This window comes from Mastigoproctus giganteus, chromosome 11 (assembly GCF_048544385.1).
Source record: "Mastigoproctus giganteus isolate SK-2022 chromosome 11, ASM4854438v1, whole genome shotgun sequence".
In the NCBI taxonomy this organism is placed as follows: Eukaryota; Metazoa; Arthropoda; class Arachnida; order Uropygi; family Thelyphonidae; genus Mastigoproctus; species Mastigoproctus giganteus.
In genome coordinates this window covers 103,786,231-103,814,166 of record NC_143585.1, presented here as the reverse complement: position 1 = coordinate 103,814,166, position 27,936 = coordinate 103,786,231, and the positions used below count along the sequence as shown (strand labels likewise).

Sequence of the window (27,936 nt, the reverse complement as noted above, 5' to 3'; positions counted from 1 at the left end):
TGGCTAGTTACGTGCAGTTGATGCCACGAAGAAAGAGTGCTACTGTTGCTTTACATGAGGAAGGATGTTCTTCCCATCGTAGGGTTCTTCGTCTGAGCTGAAAAGAGAATGGGAAGAACATACAGGAGTGGTAGCAAGTGCAGTAACAGTCAGAAGATGCCTCTTCAAAAATGAATTTGTAGCCCGTCGTCCTAAGAAGAAGCCCCTCCTCACACAAAAAATGAATAAGGCCCGATTAATTTGGTGTAAGGAGCATGTCAAATGGATCCCCGAGCAGTGGAAGTCAGTTATTTTCTCGGATGAGAAGAAATTCAACCTGCATGGCTCTGATGGGAGACAAACCATTCGCCGTAGACGTCGTGAAGAATACCATCCAGACTGTATGGCTCTAAAGTGAAATCCCTACCAGCTAAGTGATATGGGGGTGCATTTTGTATCACGGAATAGGCCACCTACAGTTAATAAAAGGTTCCATAAATGCCAATGGATACTTTGAATGCAAAAATTGCTGCAAATCATTAGAGACCATTTCAACCTGCCAAGTAACTGCATCTTTTAGGACGACTCTGCTCCTTGTCATCGGGCGAAAAGTGTAAGTAAGCACTTCTGTAGTTACTTTAGCTTCATTTCTGCATTAGAGGTTCGACAGTAATGGGTTTACATTTGTTACAGGTGAAATAATGGTTGGAAGAATGGTCCATTACAACTTTTAGTGGCCAGAAACAGCCCGGACCTGAATCCCATAGAGAACTGTTGGCATCTTGTGGAATCTGCAGTTGCCAGAAAGAAACCAGAGACCCTTCGTGAACTTCAGGAAGCCATAATTCGTGGTTGAAACCACGAACTATCAGTTGGTTTCTTCAGAAATTGATCGTGTCAATGCCTTGACAGTGTGCTGCTGTCACTAGGGCCAGAGACGGTTCAACTAAATATTAGTTTGCACCTGGTGAACTTTTCATTTTGTTTTCCATTTAAAATGATAAACTGAAGCAAATTGAAGGTTTCTGATAACATTTCAGCCATAATTGTCGTGTTTATCAAAGCTGTTGTATAAAGGTTGCAAATGCTCATTTGTAATATTTTGAGAGTAATTGTGAAATATCGGTTAGCTTTGCCTTACCTATTAATAAATATATTTTGTTTATATTTCTATTTGTGATGCTAGTCATTAATGTAATATACTTTCGCGAAAAGGGTTAGAAATGTGATATTACTAGTTGGTGCTCTTTCTTTGAACACTAGTTTATGTTAACTGGAGTTATTGCGCCACTGAATCTATATAAATTCACAATTTTGGAGATAGTTTTGTAATCATTGTGTTAACCATGAGAATGTGGGCAATGGTCATAATTTTAAAAATGGGTAACTGTGGAAAATATCATTTTGTAAAATAGCTTAACAATGGGGTTGCTTGCATTGTGTTAATTCAATGTAGTAGACGCTGAACTTTAGTTCGGGGCGTTTGCTTGTGAGTCATCGAATTAACATATTACTTCGGCGGTGATATGTTGATTGACACGTAATTTTGCTCGGAATAGTGGAAAAGACTTATCACATAACGTGTTGTGTCCGAAATCCATAGAAAAATAATAATGGGTTAATTTTAAATACTGAAAAGAAAGTTAAGTGCTTTTTTTTTATAAGATATGAAAACATTTCGGAACAAATGAATCTAACTTAGACATAATGTCACATCTGAAACATGTGTATATTAGATTATCATTCAATCTTATTTCATTGACAGGTATGTAGTAGTTGCTTTGCTGTTATTCGAATGTACTTAACTTAAAAAAAAAAAAATGATCGTAAAATGTTTTTTCCCACCTTTAATACCATTGGACAGCCACATAATGCCCTTTACACGAAATATGAAAAAATTAAGGAAAAGTTATTTGATCAAGTGAAGTACATGTGTAATGCCACTCTTCCACACAAACAGCTGAGTGCCCCTTCGGTAACATGAAGCATTTTCATTGATAACTATTTATTTAGGGTCTTATGCTACGGGTAAATGCACAACTGTTCTCAGTTTTTTCAAGAAAAGACGATTTTTTTTTAAATGTTAAAGGTATTACTTTTGTGAACTGTTTCACCATCATTTGTTTATTCTAAGTTATAACTATTGCATTAAATAGCTGGCTGAATTAGTCTGGAGCCTAGTTGCCCCATTGCAAATATTAAAACAAGCAAACATCTTTAATAACATATACATACTGTTTCCATTTTTACTATATTCATTTAAAAATTGACCTTAGAGGAAAAAGCACATTACATATTCCTCAGATATTCCTAATCAATAATAGTTATGAAATGCATTATTTGCAGGGCAGTGTATGGCAGTAGCATTATAGAAATTCTGGTTTCCTATCATACCAAATTAGATGGTACCATAACACTGTAATTGTAATTTTTAACTGTTTGTGTGAAAACAGATAGTGCAGTGCTTCATCTGTTTATATTTTATTATCTGTTACCATAACTAGTATAAACCAGAACTGAATCTGCAAGTTGAATTCATCTGAGAAACAACCATTCTTCATATGATCCTAATTTATTTTAAAGCTCTGTACACACGCATCCTGCTTACGTGTTGCTTACTATACATCTTACATATGTTATGGTAATCAAAGACTTTTTAAATGATTTCAGATGGGGAGCATCTTGTAGCCCACACAACCTGCAGATTGGCTTATGATACTTGTGCAAACATAATTATACTCAACTGTCGATATAATATGGCCTAAAGATGCTGATTTTCCAAAACTGATAGACTTTTTTTTTACTTATTGCTTGCTTTTGCAGGGCTTGAAAAAATTGTTTCTGCAGTGTCTTATAGGTACTGAACTAAGTTTTTACCTATATTCCATTTCAATGCCATATCTTTGCATACTGTGGCTTTGGATAAGTGTTGTGCACTGATGGCTGGCAGTTGTATTGCTGTTCAAATAAAATTAGTATTGGTGTTATGTTTATTTTATGAGTTAAGGTCTTACACAGTTAGTAATATTTATTATTATTATTTTTTATAATAAAGGTATTACAAAGGTATTACTTTTGTGAACTGTTGCACCATCATTTGTTTACATTGTAATTTGTCTTTTTTTTAAAAGAAAATATAAGAAAAAAAAAGTGATTTTGAAAATTATTCCATTTTAGTGCTGCATGCCATCCACATGGGTCCTGTTGAAAGTGATGTCTTTAATTGTTCATATTTTGTAGAATCTTGTGAATTCTGTTTGCCAGGAAATTTTCCTAATAGTAAGTGTTTTTTTTAATTTCGATACTTTAATTTTTTTAATGTATAGTGTCTTGTCTTAAAATTCCTTTTATGAATCACGAACTATAGTTTTGTATTAGAAGAAAGGCGTTACAGGAAATATGTATATTACAGACTAAAACCCTTAAATCCAAAAATTGTTATTTATAATGGGATCACATCATTTGAGTGTAAAACAATTTGTTGTATGACAGTTCTGTGCATGAGACAGTTTGGTGTATGATGGTTTTGTGCGTGACATTTTGCAGTATGTTACAATTTGGTGTATGATGATTTGATGAAAGACAGTTGGTGTCTGCTACAACCCATTTGTCAAGTACAACAGTTCAGTGTATGTGCATTGATTTGGTGTATGACAATTCAGTATATCACATATAGACCAGATTAAGAAAATTAAGTAAAAGGTTTTGGAAACTAAGAAATTTTGATCATTTAGGAGGAATATAGAAATTTAGAAAATGATAGAAAAAGAAATTATTTTTTTATCAATTTATTCTTTGTAAAAGTAATCAAGTCGATCCCACTTATAAAGACAGGTTAACCTGTCTTATATAGACTGGTTAAAGGTGGGTATGCATCTATTATCTTCAGCATCACTGTCCATGTTGTAACAGCTTTACAATATTGGTGGACAGTCATGCTGAAAATAACAGGTGCATACCCACCGAAGATAATTTTTGCATATTCAGCCAATCCATGCTGCTATTCCAGGACTGTGTAATGCTACCTGAGGGGCCAAGGTTCATGGCTGGTTTTGGACCCCTTCTTTTGTTATAGTTCTGTTATATCATTTAAGAAATGCTTTGATTTCTCCCCTTCTGTGTCAGGGTCCAAGTGTGACAGGAAGGATTATGGGTGGGTGCATGCAAGAACCAGGTAACTTGAGTTTTTTTAATTAAGCAAACAAAGCAAACAGATAGTACAATATATGCAATTTACAGTTATTTTTATAGAGACAAACTGCTCGTGGCCTTAGCTGTTTGGTGCAAAAAATAAACCCTTTTAACTGCCTTTTTCCATGCTAACCAAGTGTCTGGTGGCTTATTACCAACCCTTAATTAATGGCATTGGGAGAGAGACAGACAGAGAGAAAAAACTGCCACAAGCCCTGGGAAAAACATTCTCTGGGCCAAACTGCCTTTCCCTGTGGTGACTTGGACTGCAATATGAAGCCCTCTCCTGTGTCCAAGGAGGCTTACTCACCTGCCCTTAAAACATCTCTGGAAAGTTTCATTCACCACAGAACATATCAGATTTGCTATCAAAATACTTTGTTTAAATTTTTCAAGAAAGCATTCTCAATGCAGTGTTATTTGTCATCAGAATTACTAACATGAAAGGATATTTCAAAGAATTGAAATATATATGTGTATGCCAATAATCTCATAATTTCTTTTCAGTTGCAGTCATGAATACTGTTGAAAGGCAGTTCCAAATTTCAGTATCCAAAATATAAGCATGGGCTTTGAGGAATGGTTATTGTATAGCAGACTAAAAATCTACACCTGTATACTTCTGTAAACAAACCAATCTACACACGGTCAGAATTATGTTTGAAAAATAGTCTAATCTCACTTAATTTTTAGGATCCATTGTCTAACGAAGGACCCTTATGTCACTCAGTTGTCTGTCCATCTGTCTGTCACAGCATTGTATCTCTGGAACTACTCAACCTATTGACTTGAAATTTTGTATGGGTTTGTACAATCAGGTGGGCCAACATAATGCCATATTGATCGTTGTTGACAAAAATTTGTCTGAGAAATGGGGAGATAAAAGTTGGGGGACAAAAATGTTGTTGACAACCTGTACCTTATTATACACCATTGAAAAGAGCTCAACGAGTATGTTTAAAATATATTTTTTAAATTAAAAATGACGACGCCAGACAGGAAAATATGAGTAATTTTTGTGTTTCCGTCACTAATGGAGCTAAATATTTAAAAATCACATTACCTATGCGTTATTCAATGCTTATCAAGGAAAACTATTCTGATTGAAATCTATCATTTCTTTTTTGTGTTAAAATTAAAAAAAAAAACAATTTTTTATTGCACTTCAATAGCATGCTTCTTTGTACTAAGTAACTTTCCTTTTGGTGACAGAAAGGATGCTAAATAGTTAGTTAATAATTCTATAAAGGTCATTTATAAATTTTGTGACGAGAAGTATTTTTTAACAATTTTCAAAGTGGAGTTGTCCCAGCAAGGAGGTACTCAGAGAGCCAGTGTTGAGGAGGCACCTGCGCAGAGTCTTGCACGGCCCTCGCCTGCCAATCGTTTCTCCCCCAAGACTTTAATCGCTTCTCCAGGAAAAAGTCGGAGTTGCTTCTCTCACCTTTGCCATTCACAACAACTGGAAAGACTCAAATAGACAACATTTTTGTTAGTTCCTCAGTTTTAGGCCAAGCCGGGGTACTAGAAACTTTTTTCAGTTACCATAAAGCTTTCTATTTGAGATACTACACTAACGACCATTCGTGACTATGGACCTTTCATCCTGAGTGCCCGGCACTCAGTAGTTGACTGATTTTTGTCTGTTGGGCTTGCTACTCAATGATACTAAAGCTAATATTGAAGCTTATGTAACTTATTTTTGCATGGTCTGCTTGAAGAAGTCAAATATTCTGAAAGCAGTCTCTGTAATATTTGGGCTATCTGCATGAAGAAGCTAAACATTCTAAAAGCATGACCTGGAGTGCTGACAGAAGCTTTTTATTACATCTTTACAGAGCCTTAATTTGGTCCCACTTAGGCTATGGATCTTCACTGTGTGAATCTTCTAGGAAAGGTTCTTATGATTAAATACTATTCAGCACAGTGCCCTTCAGGTGAGTCTGGATGTGATTAGAACAAACTCAGTCCACAGCATTTATATTGAAGCAGATAGTTCTCTACTTTATTTCATGAGAAACCCTACTGTACAATTATATAGTGAATGTTAGAAGTCTTTAATCTCAGTTGGATGTATATGTTTGACTAATAATGGGTCAATCTTTATCATTGCAAATCCAGTGAAATACTGCCTTGCAGGACTCAAACTGGATGAGCTCATGCACACTTAGAATGTAGGCGCCTCTGTAGCCAGGTGGGCAGGAGCAGCAGTGCGTAGCACACGCTTCTTGATTAGACCAGGGTTTGAGCCCGTGACCACCAAATATGGAGGATGCGGAAAGGTCAGGGAATGACCACCGCATATCCACGGAGCAATATGACCTTAGTTGCTAATGCTCCTAAGAAAAACCAAATAACAACAAATAACTTAGAATGTAGATGTTTGACGTTGTTTCAAGGGTGTTGCTACATCCTGGAATGATTTCTTCTGGCAATAGGGAAAGTCTTCATTGTGAAACATTAAAATCCAGCAGTTATATGCAGCACATGCATTTGGATAATACAAAGAAGCTCCATATCTATGCTAATCAAAAAGATATAAATGTGGGAGTTGTGGTTGTTTCTTCCACCTTCTTGTTGGCCCATATTACTTCTAATAGAATTCCATATCTATACTGTAGAAGTGCACATATATTAAAAACATCCTTATGTTTTGCCAGCATTCAGCTATACAAGTTACTATCAGTTACTTTTAAGCCTTTGTCCAATTTGCAGGAATTATTAACACTCTTGAACATGATTTAACTGTTTCACTACTTAAAATTCCTTCAATTATCAGTTCTAACCATCATGGATTGTAACTTTTTCCAGACTGCATATGCAATTTCCAGAGTACAATATATATGCAATTTTCAAAGTCATTTCAAATTGTGTCTGTTTATATACAAATTTCTGTAATCTTTCATTATGTGCAGCCATCTCTTATCTGTGTGGCCAAGTAATTGTAGACACAGTTTATAATTGATGCAGCATGAAAATTGATTTTAAAATTTGGAGGAGAAGTGCTATCAGCACGGTTGCCTGACTAGCTTAAAGGATCTGGAATCCAGATGCATAAGTTGAAGAAATTGAATGATGGCTAATACATAATGTAGAAGTATTACATTAGAAAAGAAGTAAAAAAGAATTTATTTTTGTCACTTTTTAAAAAAATTCTGATTATCTTTTTAAAATAATTTTACTCTGATATTGTGCAACCAAATAAAAATAAGAACAAGTTAAAATTTAAAAGTATTTATGCATAAAAGATTTCATTTTTACAAGTTTTCAAAATTTCATGAAGAAACTCACTTCACTGAGCTGGCTGCTACAGGAGACTCTGTTCAGGGCCTTGATATTTTCCTGATATCCTGACTCAAACAAAAGAAAAAAAGAAGTGTTAGTGAATAGGCCCAGGAGGCACATATGCCAAAAAACATATGAAACAACAACAACTTTATCCTTTTTGTATATGATTAATTATCAGTTATAACTGACAAAATTTTAATTCATACACTTTTTTTTTTTCATAATCTTATTATCATTTTTATTATCTTATAGACACAAACTGCAAATGTTGTAAAAGTGAAGGTTGTTGTCCAAATCAGAATTTCTGTATTCCATGCCCACCTGGATCATACTGCAAGTATGTAGCTTTAACTGTGTGTATTGATATATCATAATTTGAATTTGTATTGATATATCATAATTTGAATTTATGACCCCTAGGTTTGGAATCATTTATAACATTGTTCATTTTAATTTTATCTCTCGGAGTCTTATACACCTCAGTGAGATCTCTATGATGTCATGATGTCTAGTTTCCGAGCTCTGCACACCACATATTCGAGATCTTTCATCGTGTGCATGTTCTTTGCCAGTATTACTGGGCTCATTGCCTGTCTTTGACCCTTTCAAGAAGCTCAATGTCTTTTTTAGTGTGGTCTCCATACTTGGACACAGTATTCTAAGTTCAGTCTCACAATTGCCTTATACAGTTGTATTATGATCTTCCTACCTCTGCAAGCAAATGTTTGATAGGATACCATTATGGGGACCTTCCTTGTTTACTATCTACACTAGTGATGAGCACAATTGAAGGTCATAATCAAAATAAATTATTATTACCAATAATCAAAACAATCTTTCATGGTATTTTTCATAGTTGATCATATTAACCCTCACATCTGGTGAGTATGGACATGGCACACCCAGGGTCCTGAGCTGGATATCATCATTATTCTTCTCTTTCTTGGTGATTCCCTTCTATTTTTGACAGACACACACACACACACACACACACTCTCTCTCTCTCTCTCTCTCTCTCAGGGTAATTTTTTTTTAGCTGATGCAGCATAAGCCTCAGGCTTCCTTGCACTATATGGCTAGTGATAAAAATAAAATAAAAAATATATATACAAATTGGTAATTATGAAATTGGCAAATCGAAAAAAAAAAGACAATGAAAGAATTCATTGTGATTCAGTTAAAGATAAAGTGCTGTTACTACTTGGTGTATAGTTCTCTTCAGTTATAAACTAAAATAAAATATATGCCGGTAGCATGGCAGACCAGTAGAGTGAAAATGAACTTAACCAATAAAATAAAAGTAAAATGTGGTGGGGGGGGGAAGAAGAAGAGGGTACTGTTGAAGCAACATTCTTAATATAATTTAGAAAATATAAGCCAATTCAAAAGAAATTTAGGGGCACTCCCAGATGGCTCTCATTTCCGAATTATGTGAAATCTCACTAAGGTGGAAAAGTGGACTACCAACGTGACCAAATGAACTGAAAATAATAAAATAAAATAGACTGACCATTACGTCCCATCTCAATGGAGGACCACGGGGCCAATAATAGTCAGGGAATCACTGCATTTTGAACGCTAAACAAATCCATGCAACAACGAAATGATACTAAAATCAAACCACCAATGCAATAGATTTGCATAGCGGTGGTCCTTATGCAGTGAAAAATAATAAGACAGTAAGCCTAGTACTCGCATGGCTAAACCATACCACTGAAAATATATAGAAACAAATTATCAATTATCGCATTTTTTGTTGATATTTACATTATGGACAAATTTAAATTGCAGAAGACGTTCTGGAACATAACCGTATAAATTAAGAAGTTGCTGTATATAGTTCTGGGAATAGTTCATTCAGTCACTATTGTTGTTGATTTTGTAATCAGCTAATTTGCATATAATGGATTATGAAAATGCCACCATAATTTAATATGGTAGAGTACTGATATAGATTTCATAATCAACTGATTTGTGTAATAATCAGTAATTTGAATAATTGATTATTAATCAATCAGTTATGAAAATCATTTGATTATGTCCTTCACTAGTCTACACTCCTCGGAGTACTTCACGTCTGACCATATTGTAACTCCCAAGCCCCTTTTTTCCTCTCCTGTTTTTAGTTCAATCCTGCCAGGTGTGCAAGTTATTTTGGGGCTGCTGTTCCCCAAGTGAGACCTTACATTTTGCTTCATTAAAATATAGCTGCTACTTTTCTGGCCACATCTGAAATCTATCTAAGTCATCCTGAAGAAACTATGCTTGGTGCTGATCTGCAAATTTTGACATTGGGCCCTCTATCCCTTTGTTGATGCCATTTAAGAAAATTAAAAATAAGAGGTGTCCCAGTACCAATCCTTGAGGAAAACAACTTCTGACATTAGCCCAGTCTGAAGAATAACTAATTAATCACAATCCTCTGCCAAGTAGCCATCCTATAGTCAATCTAAGGATTTTCCCTGTGATTCCAACATGTTCTAGTTTATACAGTAACTAATGTGGGACTGAGTCAGATGCTTTGCTGAAATTTAAGTAAACAATGTCAGAATTATTTCTTACATCCAGCTCATGAGTGATTCTGCCAAAAAGTTAACAGCTTGATTAAATGATTTTCCCTTTACAGAACCATGCTGTTTTCCTTCAGAATTCCATTTCTCTCTGAATGAACCTGTAATACACTCTATCATTGCTTCAATTATTTTTCATACTATTGAAGTGAGACTGACTGTTTGATAGTTATCCACTTCACTCTTAGACCCACCTTTATGTATTGGAGATACATTGGCACTTCTCCAATTCAAGGGAATAATTTCTAAGTGTAGTGACAACTTCATAATTAACCTCAACAATTAAATGCACTCTCTTGTCACTTCCCTCAAAATTATTGGGTATGTGCCATCAATTCCAGGAACTTTACTTGCCTTTGGGCCCAAAAGTTTTTCTAATAAATAATCTTCCAAAATTTCAATATCACTAATTTCATGCTTTCCAGCTTCACTCACACAGTTTCTCCATACTACTAAGGGTCTTTTGTCTGTAATCAGTACTAAGTACCCATTAAGCTCATCTTCAACAAAGATGTCAGCAGGGTTATCTGTAACTTTTCCTCATCTATTATGCAAAAGTTCAGTCTTATTTGCTCTTTTCTTTTAAGTATTTACTCACGGGGAAAAACTTTTCTCCATTCTATACTCTCTGAGCCAGTGATTTCTTATAAGTTGTCTTTTCCAGCCTAACCTTTCTGTTGTTTTATTACAGATCCATTTGCATCTGTAACTACTTTTAATTGCACTGTAATTTTTCTCTGCCATCTTTTTATGTTTTATTAAACTGACTAGTTTATTATTCATCCCTCTCGGAATCCTTGTGCTATTTTTTTTTAATGGCATATACACTTTCATGGCTTCTGTGATTACAGCTTTAAAGTTATACCATAATGCTAATGTATTTGCACTCTGTGAGCTATGTTCCCAGTTGAAGAAGGCTATATAGCACCTTATGTCATCATAATTTCCTTTACTTTTAACAATTGCACGCTCTCTCTCTCTCTCTCTCTCTCTCCCCCTCCCTCCCTCCCTCCCTCCCCCCTCCCCCCTCCCTCCCCCCTCATTCTCATACAACTTTGTGATTACTCCTAGCTAATGGTTCCTGTACAGTCAGCCCTATGTTGTCATCTGGTTCATGGGAAATGACTAGGTGTGAAATTTTTTTCCCCATAATACTTTCCCTAACATGCTGATACAAATAACAGTCATCTAGTTGATTTAAAATTTTGTTTCAAATGATGAGTTTCCTATCCACTTGCTCCACTCATTTAGGAGCAAATTGAAGTTACCATAATAAATCATTCACACATGCTCACCCATTCCATTTGCTTGTAGAGGATCTCATCATAAACTTCACAATCTTCTGATCTTATTATACCTTTGCATACAGCTAACTCACACCACACAGATTCTGTATAAGTATGTGCAACTTCTGAATCTGGGACAACTTTCCTCATGTTCGAGCTGCTTTTGATAAGAAGCATGACCCACTATCCCTTCTATCTTCCCTATTCCTTGTATTGTTGCAGTCTGCATTTTCGTTACATTCCATTGTTAGGTGCCACTATAGATGTTTTCACATCGATAATTTTCTGAGCAGTGAAAGGGACTGAATGCCACACTGCTATAGCCTCTGTGTTCAATGATGGCGAGGTCAAATGCAGAGCATTGTCGAGAGTATCGAGCAAGCCAACCTAACAAAATAAAGCTGGAGGTAGCAATGAGCAAGCAAAAATGACAAAGACTATTGAGATTGCGTAAAAGACAGAAAATCAAGCATTAGATTTAGCAGTGCCTTCAACCAGCAATGGCTCTGCTCTGTCTAACAATTATGTACCCAAAGTGAATATTAATTATGTACAACAGAACATTTCTCAAATTTCGGAGCTGATGAATTTAAATAATCAATCTCCTTTTCCTTATACCAACTACTATTTACATAAGAACGTGCATCAAGAGTTTGAAAGGATATTTATGAAAAATTATTTCTGTTCTGTATGCTACATTTGCGATCATATATGGTTTGAAAATGACAAAGAAACCAGCTGCTAAAGGTGCACCATTCATATGCACTGCATTTCCCAACATAGCTGCAGAGGATTGCTTAAGAACAGCACCATTCCAGCACTAAGTCGAATGGCTTTGTCTACCCAGAATTCCATTGCATTTACCAAAGTTGGGTTTAGTGACAGAGGCTTATTTCTCCACACCATTCATGCAAATAAGGTGCCTGTGAGACACATAAGAACAATACAGCATTGTGGGCCAAGTGATCAATGTGCCTGTTTCAATCAACATGATGGTCCATTGCTTGCCAAGAGAGATTGACTGAAACAGTCACATTGGTCACTTGGCCCAGAATGCTGTATTGTCCATATGCATGTCTCAGGTACCTTATTTGTGCATATAAAAAGCAGGGAAATACACAAGTCCAGCTATTTGATCTGGTTAGTAAGAAAGCGAGTGGTTAAAGCATGGCTTCAATATTTGGTTGACATGCCTCTCTATCAATTGTATCAAATCACAATAGATCAGTCATTCTTTGATGAGTCACATATAAATTAATTTGGTTAAAGACAACATAAACGTAGCCATTCCGACCGAGGAGTCTCCTCACCCAACAGCAAATATGGAGCAATGATAAATATCTTAGAATCCCCAGGAGAAACTAATGTACCACAGAGCTTATTGTTTGAAATCGAAACTAGAACCAAAGTTATGAATGATGTAATGTTTTATGCTAGATCAGTCAGTTTTGGTGTGACCCACAGATAGTGTCAGAGCATACAGTGAACTTCAAAACTAACATACCACATAGCTTACTGTTTGACAAGCACGCAGAGGAACTGTCCTTTTCCAGCAATTTATCTTGGACAATTCAGAATGTTCAGAGAGAATTTATGTGTGACTCCATTCATGATGGCAACAAGTGAGCTCAGGTGATCTGACTGATGTGGCATTACTCCCTATCATCTCCTTTACGTAGCAATGAAGGTAATGTGATTGAGAACGAGAAACTGATGGTTGGTTTCAAATACATAGATAAAGATACAAAACTGATCCGCAAGTAACTTCACTCCAAAGAATACATTAACAGTTGTATCAAAAACAATTTGGCCTTCCTAAGGACAATTCCAACCTCTACCTACTACTGGGCTGAACATAAGTGCGATCTATTCACATAATTAGACAGCTTGGTAAACCTACAATGTTCTTGACTCTGAGTGCCAATCAGTGGCGGATTATCGCACAGGCGTATGAGGTGTACAACTCAAGCCCCACATGCCCAGGGGGCCCCCCAGACTGACAAAAAAAATTGTTATTATTTCATTTTAAAGCGAACTCAGACGAAGGTTTTATTTGTATGAAAATCGAAAACAACATGGTGATCACAGTGTTAGAGCTGTGCACACACATACCATATATATCGCTTGCCAGTGAGTGGTGAATTGCATGCAGTGTTTGTGTACAGGCAATAACACTTGCAGGTCAGCAGAGGCACAGATTAGATACTTATACTTATAATTTTTGTTCTATTTTTTTTATTATAGAAATAAAAAGCTTAAATAAAAATTCATGCCTTATTCGTTTAAATTTCAATATTTTAAAATTTTAGGTGGCTTTCCAAAACTTTGTTTGTGCCTCGGGCCCCTCAAATTCATAATCCGCTACTAGAGCCAATAAAATCGGTGGCTGTGCTTGCTTCAGCTATTGTACAAGCTACAGCATATGGGGCACGATATTAGTGAGGATGATGTGAGCCACATTAACTTCATGCCAAAGGCACTGCTAGTGAACGAAGATGCTGTAACTTGTGTGATATACATTAAGAAGATTGTGGATGTAATTATGAACATATTGCAGTTGAAACATTATAGCCCATTTGGTCAATTTTATATGGTCAACTTTTTTAAGTGCATAGAATTTCAACATCGCCATTTTGCTATGGCTAAATAATGGTCCCAAAGATCCTTTGGGCGAGAACAAAGAAGACGGCATTGCAATGATTGACAAGTTAGTGTCTGTTAACTTGTCTATTAGTGTCTCTTGTCTAACTAACTTGTCTGTTTAATGTCTGTTAACTTGTCCATTAGTGTCTCTTTCCGGTAGGAAACAGACACTAACTTGTCAATCATTGCGATGCCATCTTCTTTGTTCTCACCAAAGCATCTTTTGAGTGTTATTTAACCATAGCAAAATGTGCATGTGTGGACTGCTGTGATGTTGAAATTCTATGCACTTGAAAAAGTTGACCAAATAAAATTGGTCAAACGGGCTATAACTTCAGGAGCTTCAAACTCGCAAAGATACATTCACATGTTAAAAGAAAATAACATGATTAAATGACAGATGCGTCGATTTGAAGCACCATTCATGCCTTGTCGCATGAATGGTGCTTTGAATCGACAAAATTGTGTTGACATGTGATTTTTGTCTGTCATTGACAACTCTGATTGACACCTTTTTCATCCTCTTGGAATTCCCTATTCTATTATGATTTCGCGACACATCATTTTCACGTCACAAAATCATCATTTTCGGTTTGTTAATCAAATCGAAAAACCAGAAGTGACGTCATTTTCGTGTCACAAAATCATGACAAATTAGTTTTACTTTAGTCCGAAATTTATTAGGTACTGCCAAAGATGTTTTCACATCAAAAATAAGTTGCTTGAATAAATATTATTGAAATATTACACAGAGAATTCTGTTGTTCATTGGTGAATATAGTTTTTATTAGTATTTTTAGTTATAGTTCTTATTTTAGTTAGAATAACAAAGTTTGTTTTTAAGTTATCCCATTGAACTCATGTAACATGCATTGTAATGATATGCATAGTATTAGCAGAAGTGAAGAGAAGATGATTATTTAACAAATCATTAATATCAGTTACAGATAAACCCATTTAGTACTCTTTCGTTCCAGTGCTTATTTTACAAATGAGTTGAATTTCACTTAGTACTGATGTGTGTTTTTTTATAATACTAATGGTGACAAATGAAGGAAGGAAGGTCACATTAATGCCACAGTGCATTGTCAATATAAATCTTCATTGCACAATTTAACACAAGTGTGTTGAAATCTGCTCTGAAAAACTTTAATCCTCTCTGTTTTAAAATTAGTTTTGATGCTTGAAATCAATTGCTAGGATTCAGAATTGTGCAGGTAACTTGGTAATGTTACAGCTTAAGCAAATTTTCAAAGCAAATAGTTAAAACATTTTTTAACTAAATTTGAAAAAATAATCAATGCAATATTAGATAACAAAAATTTCTGATCAGCCATTAAGTTTGGATGTTATGCATAGATTTTTTCTCTTCAATTCTTGGTAATTCCCATGTGCATGTGATGAAATGTGAAAAAATAGCATTTGCAGCAAAAGACCAACTTTATTCAGTGTCAGATCCATTCATATGATTTGTTGGTCACTATGAAGACCATCTTGATTGAATATTGTCACCTGTTAAATAAAGAGCTAATGTTTACTTGTTCAATGGAATCAACAATGTCTGTGGTATGCAGGCCATTCATAATTTTTTAAATTATTTATTTATATTAATGTACATTCAAATTTTAATGATTCCAAATAGTCTCCATTTGATGTAACTCATCCTTTCCAGAATTGTGAGAAATTCCGTTTTTTCTCCAAAACGCGAAAATTCATTCTTTAACATGTGTTTCAGAATGTGCTTGCACCACTTTGATCCCTGCTTCTGAAGAGTTGAAATTATTTTACAGTTAATTTTTTTTAGCATAGGAAAATGGGTAAATTTCATGGGACACGAGGTCCGAACTATATGTAAGAAGTAGTACACATTTAACACTAATGGAAACCGTGACAACATGAGAGTATAGAGATATAAAAATGGGATACACTAGAAAAACAGCAGTTTGACACATGATAATGATAGTGTATATGCAATTCATGAACACATGAGTGCTGCATAAGAACATTGTGTCTATCACAGATGTCCTAGGATTGCCATTATTACTGATCTGAATAAAACTACTCCTGAGAAGGGGGATGGTATATGAGCAAAAAAAAAAAAAAGAAAAGAAAAAGAATTGAGATCAGTGGTGAATCACTGCATGTGTTCTCTTCCCATTCTAATTCATGATGGTGGTTGATATGACCCCACTGACACACTCATTTAAAAAAAAAAAAAATGATGTATGGACATATTTCTTAAATTTTACATAAGAAAAATACACACACACACTGTCCAGTCAAAACATTATGAACACATACCTAATAGTGGATATGACCTCTTGCTGCCAGTACTGCCACTACACAACAAGGCTGCTGTATAAGGCTGTATAACTCTATAAGGCTGCTGAACATTGCAGAAGGTATTTTTTGCCATGTGGAGGAGGATCCAAATGACAGATGTGTCAATCCACATAATTCCAGAGATGTTTTAAGCAGATGTCCTATGAATCACAGCCTCACAAAATGTGCTACTTGTTTGATGTTTGCAGATTAAAGTCACCCAAAATAAGACATTCATGCTTTTTTGCCCATTCCATCTGCATGGAAAGACTGTCGTCATATTCTTCATGATCTTCTGGTTCTGTAGATTACTCCCACTCTCGTTGTTCCTTTACTTCTGACTAATTTACACCATACAGATTCTATGTGGCAGACATAACTTTAGAACTGAGCAGAAGCTTTTTTTGCCTTAGGCTGCTTTTGATAAGAATCTTTACCCTCCACCCCTTTTGTCATCCCTAAATACATTATATGTGTGGTAGTGGAACTCATCATCACCAATTTCCGGGTGGCACCACGTTTCTGTTAACCCTATTATATCAGCTTTAGTTGTCCTAACCAGGAGTTCAAATCAGCCATTTTATTGACAACATTCCTAATATTACTCTGTCTGGAGTAATCTTCTGTAGTTTACTACCCTGACACACCCCTTGAAGTTATATAGGTTTATATTCTAAGCTTTATCTTCCCTCTTGTTTGATACATTGCTGTCCTCAGAACATGTTATCAACATTGGTTGTTGTGGTGACAAACAAGAATTCATGAGGTGAGTGCAAGCATTATTTTGGCCCATACCATCAGATCATGGATATATCCAATACCCACAAGTGTGGTTATGTTGTTTTCAATTGTATTTAAACCAGCTTTTTGCATTTAAACCAGTGCAACAATTTTGCACTGTTGATAGTTTGACACAATGAGCTGCATACAAACTGAATGGCTTTCTTCATATCAATCATCAGTTGTGAGCCTTTTTCCATATTTTCAAGTAGATGCATTGTAATATCTTTTGTAATAGCATTTAAATCTGTAATTATGCTTTGGTCTAATGACTGAATCTTTGAATGTTTATTGGGGGAAAACTCTAATTTCACTTCAGTTAACATAGAGAGAACATGGCATACAATACAGATGTTAAGAATGAGCACAACTTTTGTTTTACAGTCATATTTTACACAGCCATTCACTTGAATATGTATTGCATTATCCATAGCTGTTTGTTATTGTAATATGTAATGTGAAGTCCGGTCAAAATTATCTTCTTAAAACAACAATATTTTGTATATGTGATTATGACCAGTGGTTTTCTTTTGTTATTGCCATCCATATTAATTCAACAAAGAACTGTGATGCATTGTTTGCTTGTTTTACTCTCTTCACACCTATCACCCCAGAAAAAAAATCTTGGAAAGTGATTCCTGATAAAACAATTCCTGGTACACCAGTTTTATAACTCTCTGATAAAGGATAACCTCTTACGATTCAATCACAATTTGAAATCTGCTGACACTGCAAAGATTGAAAAGTCAGTCTCACTGACCCGAGATCTTGAGATTTTTCTTGTAGAATTGGTACAGTAACAGTGTTGCCAATAACCACTTCAATGACCCTCTTCAGCAACAGGATACAAGACAGGGGGAATTATCTTTCTCTTTATAGTGTTAGTAGTAGTAGTAGTGGCATGTGATGCAAGAAAGCAAATGTATGAGCTTATGCAGCATCAGCCAATAAAAAAAAAAAAAAAAAAAAAAATCACACCATGCCCTCCAAATGCTTGTCCAGTTCTTCCTTAAATTTATTTAACTTATCAACTTCCACAATGACAGATGGAAGTTTGTTCCAGCAATTAATCACCTGCTGGCTAAAGGCAAATTTCCGCACATCTATTCTATATCTGTCTTTTCTTAATTTGAATTTATGCCCCCTAAGGTTCTTAATCTGAACAAGTGGAAGGATCCCATCAGAATTCAGCGTGCTCAACCCATTCAAGGCCTTATACACCTCAGTCAGATCACCACGCAGGTGCCTAGTCTCCAGCCACTGCAATTTGCAGAACTTAAGTCTCTCTTGGTAAGAGGATCCCTTCATTCCCCTCACCAATCTTGTTGCCCTTCTCTGTACACGCTCAAGTAAATCTACATCCTTCCTTTTTAGGAAGGAAAAATGAGGCCTCCAGACCTGTATGCAGTACTGAAGGCATGGCCTGACCATTGCATTATACAGAGGGACAATCACCTCCTTTTCCCTGCTAGCAAAATTCCTATATATCATTGACAAAATCCCATGACTTAGCCTGGCTGCATTGCTCAGAAAACTTCATATCTGACTGCACAATTACTCTCAGGTCTTTTTCATTTTCTACCACCTTAAGTGTAGTATCACACAGTTGGTACGTTTCTCTGGGGTTACTTCTATCCATAGGCAGTACCTTGCATTTGTCAATGTTAAACTTCAATTGCCATTTCTCAGCCTATTGACCTAAGTTGTTTTAGATCTTGTTGCAGTTTTTCTATGTTGCCTTGATGATTGTTATTAACCACCTGCCAACCTTTGTATCATCTGCAAACTTAGACAATAAGCCTGATATACCTTCATCAATATCATTGATAGATACTGAAAACAACACTGGGGACCAACACTGAATCCTGGGGGGGGGGATTCTGCTAAGTCCATGAAAGCCAGTGCCCATTGATAACCACTCTGTCTTCTTCTAATTAACCTTTCCTTTATACATAGCAGTAACTTGCTCTTAATGTCACATTGCTCATTTGTACGGCACCTCCATAGCAAGCTGGGCAGGAGCAGCAGTGCATAGCACATGTTTCTTGATTAGACTGGGGTTCGAGCCCATGACCACCAAATACGGAGGATGCGGAAAGGTCAGGGAATGACCACCACATGTCCCCGGAGCAATATGGCCTTAGTTGCTAATGCTCTTAAAAACCAAATAACAAACAACAGCTCGTTTGTACAGCAGCCTTTTATGTGCAATAGAATCAAAAGCCTTCCTGAAATCCAAGTATGTGATGTCAGAATTATTTTTTGCATTCAGTTCCTTGGTCACTGCATCATAGTAAACTATCAGATTGGTTAGACAAGACTGCCCCTTAACAAATCCATTCTCTGCTTGCTGTGTAATTGCATTCCTGTCCAGATGGTCCATTACTTCTTTAACCAGTGATTCCATTATTTTCTCTGGAACAGATGTTAGCTTAACATCTGTTCCAGAGAAATTACTCAGGTCAACTTTTGATCCTAGGGACCTCCCCTGAATCCGAGGATGCTCTCTAATATCAGTATTACTTAACCTAGAGTGCTTAGGTAATGCTTGCAAAATATTCCATGGCCAAAAGGACTTTTTATTGTGGGAAGGTTCTATTCATTTCATATACAGTCAGGCCTCTCTTTAATGAACTTCCATATAGCAAATATTTCTATGTTGTGAACTTTTTTGATTTCCCCTTAGTCATTACATTGAAAATAGTTTCTGTATAATGAAGAAAATTTCCATATAACAGACTGATTTCGAGAGACCTGGGTACGCATTGTTTGCACCCCTGGCCTTTAGGCAATAAAGCTGATGCTGTAGAAAGCACGAATTAACAGCTAAAAGGACTAAGATTTAATATCTTTAAATTTTAAAAGCTAAAGGGATTAATTCCACGAATTAAGAGCTAAAACATTCTATAATTTAGTGGTTCCTGTAAAACTCTGCAGGGGAAAACTGGCCAACCACGGCACGGGATAGAAAAAGATGGAAAGTTTTGGGGGAGGCCTTTGCCCAGCAATGGTTAAAAAGAAGTAAAACCTATACACTAATGTACTGAGAAGTCGCGCTGGTCAATCTGTGTCCACAGCCTTTGGCAAATTTTAAGGCATATTCTCGACACAGCCATCGGCTCTGGTAAACTTGTTTTCTCTGTAAAAAAAAAAAAAATAATAATAAATAAATAAAATTACTTTAAAATTTGGTATTCCTGTCAGTAGTGTGTTAACCATTCTGAAAAACTGTTTTGATTTTCAAAGTGTTTGAGGAAATGGGACCCAGTCGGAAGAGTGTGAAATTATGCCTTTGTGAAGATGTAGATGAAGCAGTTTTTAAGTGAATGAAGTTGATTCGAAACCAAAAGGTGCCAATATCAGGGCCATTAATAAAAGAAAAGGCTATGGAGTATGCATCTTTTTTGGGGCATAAAACATTCCAAGCCTGGACAAATTTAAAGAGCGCCATGGCTTCCTCAAAAAAGTTATTTCTGATGAAAGTAGAGTTGCAATCAAAGAAGACTATACCCATTGGAAAGAAACAGTTTTGAAAAAAAATTATGGAGGACTAAGAGCTCAAAGACATATTCAACGTTGATGAAACATCTATTTTTTAAATGTTTGCTGAACAAGACACTGACTTTTAAAGGTTACGAATGTTTAGATGGTAAAAATAGTAAGGAGATAATTACACTTCTGGTTGGTCCAATATGGCTGGTAATGAAAAAACTGAAGCTTTTGGTAATAGGCAAAAGTAAACAACCTCAATGTTTCAAAGGAGTCAAGTTGCTAGAGTTGGACTACAACAAAAAAGCTTGGATGGCAAGTGAAATTTTTGAACAGTGAATTTTAAATTTCGATAGAAAGATGATGAAAGCAAACAGAAAAGTTGTGTTGATTGTCGGCAACTGCCCTGTCCATCTTCACTCGGTAATTTCAAAACTTACAAGTGTAAAGCTTGTTTTTTTCCATCTGAATACCTCGTCTAAACTGTAGCCAATGGGCCAAGGATTTGAAAATGCACTACCAAAGGCACATACTGAAAAAACTTCTACTGAGAATAGAAACCAACCAACCTATAGATTTGCAGTTGGCAAAATTGTGGAGTAAAGATGTGACGGAAACAACGATTAAGAATTGTTTCACAAAAGCATGTTTTGCCAAAACGCCAATTAAGAGCAATGAGAGGGATGAACCCCAGCACTACAAGACATTGAGCAATCTTGGGAAGAGTTCCAAGCGAGATTTGATCAGTGGAGAAATTGTTCTTGATGAATTTTTAGGAGTTGATAATGATGTCATAGTAGCCGAATATCCAAGTGACTCCAACATTTTGGAGAGCATTCAAAGGACTAGTGACAATATCTATGATGAGTTGGATGAAAATGAGGGAAATATTAAACCTTTGAAACAAGAAATGATGGCAGCATTTGAAACTTTGCATTGAGGCCTTCAGTGGAAAGAAAATGCAACAGAATATATATTTTAGTGTTTAAGCAAATGTGAGCATTTTTATGAATGGTGTACAGTAGAATGCAGTGTATAACAAAAAATAACCAAATATTTTACGAAATAATTCTTAAAAGTGTACTAATACATAGTACGCATCATGTAAGTAGTCATTTCTTAATATGTATGTATTAATAAATTAATTACTTTAAAATGTTAGAAAATTTATTCATTCCTATTTATTTCCCATCTTTTACTATATTTCTGAATTTACAGAATTTTTCATTGTTGAAAAGGTCATATTTCTCTATAACGAAATTTCTGTTTAACGAATTTTTTCAAGAGAATGATCGATTTCGTTATATAGAGGTCCGGCTGTATTTTTCAAATATGAAATATTTGAAAAAATATGAAATCTCAGTTAACTTGTTATATCAGAATTTGTACCTCTAACTAGTAGCTAAAATCCATCCGTTCTATTGACAGTACTTTTAATATTACTATCTAAAATGGCTCATCAATTTGATTAACTAGTAATTATTATTTGAGGTAATTGCAAAGTAACTGAATGCAAAAAAAAAAAAAAAAAAAAATTGACATCATTATCAGAGTAGATTTTTAGATTTCAGTAATGCTCTTGATATTGTTCCACATGACCAAATTGGAGCAGTGTGGCATTTGGGCAAGTCTGCTATGGAAAAAGGGGTGGTTGAGTGGTGAGATGGACACTGTTCATAATGTATTGATTATGACTAGAGTCCCTCAGGGTTTGGTGTTTCCCCCTTGCTGTTTTCTGTATTCATTACAATAGAAAGGTGAATAGGGTGGTTAATGATAGTAATCAGGATATGCCACTTCAAAAAAAGATCTGGATGAATTAGGAAGATGGCCTGAAGAGTTGGAGTTGAGGTTTAACATGGATAATGCATAATACAGTAAAATCCTGTTGCAACAGATAACTGTTATATGGCGCCTCCGTAGCCAGGTGCAGCAGTGCGTAGCACACGCTTCTTGATTAGACCGGGGTTCGAGCCCGTGACCACCAAATACGGAGATTGCGGAAAGGTCAGGGAATGACCACCGCATATCCCCCCGGAGCAATATGGCCTTCGTTGCTAATGCTTCTAAAAAAAAAAACCAAACAAACAATAACTGTTATATTTCATTATATTGGGTGCGCATTATAGCCTCAGTTGCTGATGCGCCAATAAAACCCAAACCAACCAACCAATCATTATATTGAAAATATTCCTTGTTTCTGGCCAATTTCCTTTCTTATTAGTGCATTGTCAGTCTCATTGGAACAAAATAATTTTGATTAAAAAAATTCAATGCATTAAATTATTTTTAAAGGCCCATCTTGTCTGAAATGTATTCGTTTACAATGAAAGACAAACTTTATGTGAAAATTTTGAATGGCATTGTGTATCCCATGTTATGAATACATCTACAAAGGCACTTGCTTTTAGAAATAAAATGCAAATTTTAAAATATGCAGTAAAGGAATTCAGTATCCCACTTTTTTTCTTTTTTTTTTTAACCATTGTTGTTGATAAACACTACACAAAGGGATGGTGAATTAATAGAAGACAGTGGTTATTAATGGGCAGTGGACTAATGCTGTTAGTTGAATTCTTTGGGTTTCAGAGCCAGACTTTTTTTAATGGCTGATGCTCTGTAAACCTTACTGCTTTCAGTATTTATTAATTGTATTGATGAAGGCATATGAAGAGTAACGTCAAAATTTGCTGATGATGCAAAGGTTGTCAGAATAGTTAATGCCAGGGATCAGGATATGATCAGGATAAGCTGAGAATAACATGTCACTTAATAGTATACCATGCTCAGTGTAGTAGAGATTGAAAAAAGAGCTAGGGGTTATTTTACAATCTGACACTAAGTTCTTTGAGCAGTGCATACAGATGCTAGGACAGCTCGTGGTGTTCTGTCAACAAAACACTGGAATTTGTAAGCATGGACAAAGAGGTGATTATCCCATTGTATAAGACAGTGGCTTTATTACTATATACAGGTTTAATACTACAGGTTTAGAAACCTCTTTTTTTTTATTTTATTTTTTTTCATAAGAACATATCTTTGTTGAAATAAGTGCAGAGAAGAGCAGCACAAGTGTCTAGTTTCCAGATGCTGCAACTGTGAGTTGCAGAATCTGGAAACTAGACATCTGCAAAGAGACCTGATTGAAGTGTTTTCAGTGGTTTGAGTGAGCTAAATGCTGATAGCATCCTTACTCATTCTTGGACAACATACACAAGGGAAAATAAATTTAAATTGGAAAAGGAATGTTTTCAGCATAGTTGTCCAGAAATTTGCATCAGCTAAAATGTAACTCATTGTCAGAATAAATTTAGAGGATTGAACAAATTATTTGAAGAAATGGGCAAACAGGTAGATAAAATTATTTATATATCATTGTTTTTAATGGCTGATGCTGTATCAGTTTACTTCCTGGCATTAGTTTGCCACTAATAATACTATTGATTCCAAAAGATTCATTACTCTTTAATTTTCTTAATATATTACATTAAATTCAGAAAAAAATATTGATTTAATGTTGTGTATTTCATCCTTATCATTTCATTATCTTTAGTACTTCTGGATGTACGTCTTGCATTTCTTGTGCTGCTGGTTTTTTTGCTGTAGAAAGTGGTTCAAAAGAATGTTTACCTTGCCCTCTTGGTAAGTTATACTAATTTGATTTCTGAAAACTATTTAGTTCATTCTATTTTCTTTTATTTTACATTCTTCGTGGATGTTATAACAGTGTATTTTGTTATGTACCTCTTTTTTATATATATGAATCCAAACATTAGCCATTTGTAGGAAAAATGATAATGTACTTTAAGTTCATTAATGTCATAACCATTCTATATAGAAATGTGTTCAGTAGTTGTAGGAACAAAAATTATGGAAATATTAAAACCATTCTTGAATATATGTTTTTTCATAAAATTGGCCTCAAGTTCATATATTAACAAGAATTTAATGAGTTAATTTTTGAATATGAAGTTAAGCTTTTGATGCATTTGTTCAAATAACTAACTGACATTGCAAATCAGGCTATTATAAGAACAACGGTAATATGATAGCAGCTGAACCAGTAATATATAAAAGAGTTTCATGTGTGTTTTATTACTCTGAGTATGTATGATCACCTCCAAATGTAGGCATTTTTCTTTATCCCTAACACTTGATTCTTTTGGCAAAAAAATTGAAAGAAGTGATATAAATTACAGATATATAAAAAAAAAAAAAAAATATATATATATATATATACCCCTACAAATAATAAGTATGCAGTACTTTAGGAATGGAATTTACTGATTAAATAAGTTAACTGCTAAATGTTAAACTGGAACCTAATTTTGGACCTTTATAACCAGCCTCCAAACCCACTAGAATCACAAATATCACAGAAACTGGTAGGGTAACCTCAAGATAAAATAAAATTACCTTTGCACATGTGTTGCAGAAGTATATAAATGTGTAATCATTTATTATTGTTGTTATTACAGATTTACTTGTACTGATTTACAGGGTATTTTAGAGGTACGATTAGGTGGTTACCTGTTGAGTAAACTGTATGTGTTAATCTAACCACCAGTGATCCGGCAAACTCACTAATCTGGCACCCACAGGTCCCAATGATGCTGGATTAGTGACGGTCAACCTGGCACAGTAGTACTACTACTGTAGTCTGGGAAAGAGGATGGATCCCATCAGTATTGAACACCTCAATCAGATCCCTATACTGTAGTCTGGGCAAGAGGATGGGTTCCATCAGCATTGAACACCTCAATCAGATCCCTTTGCAGGTGCCTGCCTAGTCTCTGACACTGCAATTTGCAAAACTGAAGCTTTTCCTGGTGAGAGTACCCTTATGCTCCCCTGACCAATCTCGTTGCTCTTCTCTGCACCTGTTCCAACAGATCCATGTCCTTCCTAAAACGAGGCTTTCGGACCTCTATGCAGTACTCAAGATGTGGCCAAACCATCGCCTTATACAGTGGGATGATCACCCCCTTATCCCTGCTGTCAAAGTTCGGTATATCTTTGTACAACCCCTGTGAGCTGCCCTTGCAGCCTGTCTACACTACTCAGAGAACTTCATGTCTTCAGAGAACTGCACAGTTACCCCAGGTCTTTTTCATTTTGACTGTCTTGAATGTGGTACAACACAACTGTTATGTTAATCTGGGATTACTGCTCCCCATATGAAATACCTTTCATTTATCAATGCTAAACTTCATTTGCCACTTCTCAGCCCATATGCCTAATTTGTCTGATCTTGTTGCAGTAGCATACCCTGATTACTGTAATTAACTGCTCTTCCAACCTTTGTATCATCTGCAAACTTGGATATTAAGCCTGATATACCTTCATCAATATCATAGATAAATATAGAAAACAACAATGGGCCCAACACTGAATCCTGAGGGACTCCACAAAGAGCAGTGTCCATTGAATACCACTTTCTGTCTTCTCCCACTCAACCATTCCTTGATCCATATCAGTAACTTGCCCTTAATGCCATAGTGCTCCAATTTTTTCAGCAGTCTTTTATGTGAAACAGTATCAAAAGCTTTTCTGAAATCTAAATACATTATCAGTATCATTTTTTTTTGCATCCAATTGCATTGTTACCACGTTATAGTATCCAATCATATTTGTCGGATAAGTTAGCCATTAACAAATTCATGCTGTGACTGAAGTATAACTGCATTCCTATCTAGATGTTCCTACGTTACTTCTTTATCCAATGACTCTTTATTTTCCTTGTAAGAAATCAACCTAACAGATCTGTAATTTCATGTGTCTCCCTTTGATCCCACTTTGTGAATTTGAGGATACATTTGCACTTCCCCAGTCTCTAGGAACCTCCACTTGAATCCAGTTGCTCTCATAATCATGGCTCCTTTAGTATAACTGGATAGATCTGATTAACCCAGGTGCCTTTTCTACATTTAACCTCAACAATTTCTCCTGCACTTTCCTCTCAGTAATCACAAAATTGTTCAGCTCTCTGTCAGAATTTGACTCACTTCTGGCATCCCTAGCTCTCTAAAAAATTACTCATGTGTGAGTTTATATGCAAAATATCCATTCAGTTTGTTTGCAACTTGAGCAGGATCGTCAACAGTTAATCCATTCATTTCTATTCGACCAGTATGATTCACCCTTTTCTTCTAGTGTTTACATAGGTAAAAAACACCCATTCTCAAATATCTTTGAATACAGTTTATGTTCAAAAAACATTTGACAAACTAAATCGTATTTTTCTATAAGGCCTGAAATCCCTATCTCAGGAATAGTTCTTTATTACCAAATTAAAGATGTGAGTAAATTCAAGATAAGAGCAACCCTTTTTTCCCCTTACCAATCCCGTTGCCCATCTCTGTATTCTTTCCAGCAGCTCTACATCCTTCCTAAAATGAAGGCTCCAGACCTGTATGCAATAATCAAGCTGTGGCCCAACCACTGCTTGATTACTGCCTTATCCTTGCTAGCAAAATTACTGTATATTATTGACAAGACCCAAGAACTGCTCTGGCAGTCTGTCTGCACTGCTCAGAAAACTACATATCTGACTGCACAATTACCCCCATGTCTTTTTCATTCGCCACTACACTGAGTCTGCTACCCTGCAGTTAGGTTACTCTGGGGTCTGGGATTACTGCTACCCATATACAGTACTTTGCACTTGTCAATGTTAAACTTCAGTTGCCACCTATCTGCCCAACTTTTCTAAATCCTGTTGCAGTGGCATACTGTAATTACTGTCATTAACAACACTGCCAACCTTTGTATGTATCATCTGCAAACTTGGACATTAAGAATGATATACCTTCATCAATATCATAGATAAATATAGAAAACAACAATGAGTCTCCACTAATAACATTAGTCCACAAAGAGCAGTGTCCATTGATTACTGGTGCACTATGGCCATAGTTGCCGATGCACCTAAGAAATCTCTGAATCAACCAGCCAACTAACCATTGATTACTACTCTTTCTTCCCCCACTCAACAGTTCCTTTATCCATAAGAGCAACTTGCCCTTAATGCCATACTGCTCCAGTAGTCTTCCATGTGCAACAGTATCAAAAGCTTACCTGAAATCCAAGTATATGATATCAAAATTCTTTTTTGCATCCAGTTCCTTTGTGACCACATCATAGTATCCAATCAAATTGATCAGACAAGACTTTCCCTTAACAAATCCATGCTCTGTCTGAACTATAACTGCAGTCTTGTTGTCCAAGTGATCCTGTAATGCTTCTATAACCAGCGACTCCATTATTTTTCCTGGAACAGAAGTTAAACCAGGTCTGTAATTACTCGTATCACCTTTTGATCCCTTTTTTTGTGAATTCGGCATACATTTTCACTCCAGTCTGTGGGGGACTTCCAATGAATCCAAGGC

General features: G+C 35.7%; 1 protein-coding gene across 2 annotated transcripts in view; it reads left to right on the top strand.

Moving 5' to 3' along the window:
- The first annotated feature begins 1,038 nt into the window (after window positions 1-1,038).
- LOC150078318 (uncharacterized) overlaps window positions 1,039-27,936 on the top strand; it is a 106,957-nt gene continuing 80,059 nt past the window's right edge. The window contains exons 1-4 of one of the 2 annotated variants that reach the window (XM_090384766.1): window positions 1,039-1,104; window positions 3,157-3,258; window positions 7,711-7,795; window positions 24,102-24,190. In XM_090384766.1, coding sequence (XP_090240892.1) covers window positions 3,174-3,258; window positions 7,711-7,795; window positions 24,102-24,190 — 259 coding nt within the window. In that variant the 5' untranslated portion in view covers window positions 1,039-1,104; window positions 3,157-3,173. Of the gene's footprint in view, window positions 1,105-1,322; window positions 1,745-3,156; window positions 3,259-7,710; window positions 7,796-24,101; window positions 24,191-27,936 lie in introns of those variants that run through there. The other variant, XM_090384765.1, reaches the window with a different exon arrangement.